Source organism: Pinus tabuliformis, chromosome 5_1, assembly GCF_031772625.1.
Source record: "Pinus tabuliformis cultivar Carrire ecotype Pingquan chromosome 5_1, CPIR1, whole genome shotgun sequence".
Classification (NCBI taxonomy): Eukaryota; Viridiplantae; Streptophyta; class Pinopsida; order Pinales; family Pinaceae; genus Pinus; species Pinus tabuliformis.
The window spans coordinates 18,935,198-18,938,938 of NC_142305.1; the positions used below are offsets into that span (position 1 = coordinate 18,935,198).

Below are 3,741 nucleotides of genomic sequence, written 5' to 3' on the forward strand. Positions count from 1 at the left end.
TTACTGAGAACAAGCACAATTTTACGAACACCAACCACCAAACAACTTCACATTTACCAAACAACCTTACAACAGTCACAGATCTTGGTCTCCTTGCTCTTAGATCTGAATCTCTCTGGATCTCCCCCTTTGGCTCCAATACCAAATTAGAAAAACACAAAGTTAACACAACGGAATACTTTATTAATTCAGGCCTAAGCCTACACACTTGCTTACTCCACATATATCACAATGTATCCCATTATATAATGATGGGATCATCAGACTCCATCAACATAACAACATGGAAGGTAGAGTCTCTGACTCAACCACAACTCATTTACACTCGAAATCAATAACTTCTAGAACATCTCTTAACTCACATACATCTAAAAAACAATCCAATAAACCTATCACAATACTATTACTAAACACTATTATTTCTACATTATTCTAACACTCAACCTAACAAACCTATCACATTACTATTACTAAACACTTTCATTTCTACATTATTCTAACACTCGAAGCTTAGGCTAATCAACCACGTAATCCTTTCCGTTTTTGGTGGTACAATTAGTGGCAGCCAATATCATGAACGACGGACCCAAAAAAATTGGTAAGTAACAAAACTAGTACAACCGACTCAGATACTAAACGCAATGCATAAAACGTTCTGCCGCGTTATACAAACTTTCTAACTTTTGTACCGGGATTGTCCTGCGCCAACGCCCATCGACTGGCCTCATGATTCATGCAAACTATAATGTTATTATTTAGCTTCCCATTGATTCATGTCAGTGCCAACATGAAGTCTGTCCATCTCTCTCTGTAGACAAAGGATGCTTCTATCACAATGTATGCTAGTTGTGAGGTTATATATATGTTAGAAGCTCTCGTGTTATTCATTCCATTACAACATGATGAAAATGTGTACAATGTTTCACGAAAACGGGTGAAAGCGTTAGCAAGATCTAGATTCAAATATTTTTTTTGAATTCAAATATTTTTCTATGGCTATAAATAAATAAAACTAATGGGTATTTTTTTCAAATATTAATTTATTTTGTAATTTTAATCTTTTATTATTATAGATTTATCTTAATCACTGATTTATATTTATCAAGAATTTGAAATTACTAAATTTTTTAATGTGTAATTTTTTTTTTTAATTTTACATTATCAAAAAAAATTTAAATATAATAATATTTAATGCTTCCAGGCTCTTATAAATCTATGATTAAGATGAATCTATACTAAATATAATAATTTACCTAAAATATAAATAGCAAACTTGCAATGTAAAACTAGACTACGTGCGAGAATGATGTGCTTTTCGTTATCACGTGTGATAATGATGCCCTCCTATGTGTTACAAGGTGTGGAATCCATTGTATTAGAACATGAAGAAAACGTGGACAATATTTGTATCGTTTGAGGGATGAAAAATTCCACGTCAACAAAATCAGTATGTCCCACGTGCAAGTGGGTTGCAGACTTGCAGTAAAATATTCGTCATGGCTCTCGTTATTACTTGCGTGACTGCATTGAGTTCGAGTCAACAGTCCACTTCATACGTTAATATACACATGAGTTGGTCACGTAAAAGGAACTGAGAGAACGCATTCTTTGAAAACCCACTTGGTTGAATTACGTGAATTATTGGTAATATGTTGTCAAATTAATCCACCTCCGCCCACCGAATGTCCGCTATATAAATAGAGATAATCGTTGTCCTTATGCAATACACAACGAGCTTCTTTGGATCTCTTTTGTGCGCATATATAGGACTAAAGGCTTCTCTGGATCTCTTTTGTAAACAAACATACCAGGAAATATCTGCAGAATGGGTAACATGCTACTGCGAGGAGTCATTCACTGTCATGGTCGACGGATAAAGATAATGAAAGCCGACGGAACGGTGATGAAGCTGCGGGGTCCTCTCTCTGTGAAGCAAATACTCATCGATTATCCAAATCATGGGATTTTTGAGGCATCCGCTGATCCTCCACTTGGGATTGGCAATTTCAGTCGGCCTCTTCCCGAGAGGACAGGGCTTGTAGCTGCTCATCTCTATTATCTCATCCCTTTATCGCAGGATGAACTCATCAATTACAACAACAATAGCAACAGATCAGGGCCCTTTGCAAGAGCTTCTTCTGATCATAGCATCCAAATCCTCAGTTCCAGGTTACAGCCACCGTCTTCTGGAGACATAAGCAGAGATTCAATAAAACAAGAAGAAGCAGATTGTGTAGTTAATAGAGGTGGCCTCACCATGATTTCTTCTTCCCACTCCACCGACGGATCCACCTTGCGTGTGAAGCTTCGGCTTAGAAAAGAAGACCTCGCTTCATTTCTTTCGGCCAATAATGTGCACATCTTGAGGGAAAATCTAGTGCTACCTCCATCAATTGAGAGTGCCTCTCGGCAAACTCAATGGAAGCCAAGTCTTGATACTATCGCTGAAACCGACAGCCCACTTGGAGATTTATGAACATATGCGACAGAGACTGCACGCTATACTGGGCATTCTCTTCTTCTATGGTTGGAATGTAATATAGTTCGCTTGTATTCATGTATGGACTAATTTGTATTCGAAGGCTGAAGTTTCAACAAATTAAAGTTTGTAAAAATATTTTAATATGGCGCTCGGATATGTCAGAGAGTTGTACCTCGAGAATCCCTTTCTGAACTTTCACAAAGATATACACACTGTTTTGTTCTATATACTCTTTAAACATATTGAATATATGCGGTTGTTAACATATAACTTAAAAAAAATTTAAAAAAATGAAAATTAAACCAGCAGAAATTGTTTTTCTCAATATTTAAAACAGTTAAATAGATTGTACAGAAAGCATCACCAATAAATGACTAGAGTGAAATTTGACTAAACTGAAGTAAATGTAAATTGGCTATGACATTTAATGGAAATAAATGTGATGGCAGCTAGTAGATAGTGAGATTAATATGTCAACATAGTAAAGGCATTTACAATGCCTAATTTCTCTCTTTGAAATTCAAATATATTTTTTCCCAATGGGCAAGGTGATCTTTGGAACCACAAACAAAAAGTAATATGTCCCCCATCATTGACAAGCTCATAGATGAAATGAAATTGTTTATCAATGTGCCTTCTCTTTTTATGAAAGACATGACTTTTATATAAAGAAATTATTGAACTCTTATCACAATAAATAGGAGTTGGCTGCTTTTGAACATTTGATAGATATTTCAATAATCTTCTCAGCCACATTGCTTGATAAGCTGCTGAACTTGTAGCTATATAATTTGCCTCTGGAGAAGATATCGAAACGATTGACTGCTTTTCGGATGCCCATGAAATCAGATTGGTACCAAGATGAAAAACATACCATGAGGTGTTTTCACGATCATCTAAACTCCCTGCATAATCATTGTCTATATAACTTGAAAGTGAACGATTTTCAGAACGTGTATAGAACAAACCATTGTCTATGGTCCCTACAATATATATTAAGATCCTTTTTGCAACCTTCCAATGAGAAATCTTAGGTGACTGTGTAAACTTAGAGACAAAACTAGCAACAAACATGATATCAGGCCTAGTTGTAATAAGATACAACAAACTACCAACTAGACTTTTATACAATGTGGGATCAACTAGTGGTGCTACATCTTCTTTTCTCAGCTTGGTGCCTTGAGAAATTGGTGTATCAAATGGTTTGCAATTGGTCATTCTGAACTTTTGGATGATGTCAGTGGAATATTTTTGTTGAC

At 35.7% G+C, this 3,741-nt stretch overlaps 1 protein-coding gene across 1 annotated transcript; it reads left to right on the top strand.

Annotated features, from left to right (window-relative positions):
• Positions 1 to 1,825: 1,825 nt before the first annotated feature.
• LOC149163314 (uncharacterized) lies at positions 1,826 to 2,476 on the top strand. Its single transcript, XM_089429073.1, has one exon. It carries the CDS (start codon positions 1,826 to 1,828, stop codon positions 2,474 to 2,476), a length of 651 nt encoding a protein of 216 aa, XP_089285199.1.
• The last annotated feature ends 1,265 nt before the right edge of the window (positions 2,477 to 3,741 follow it).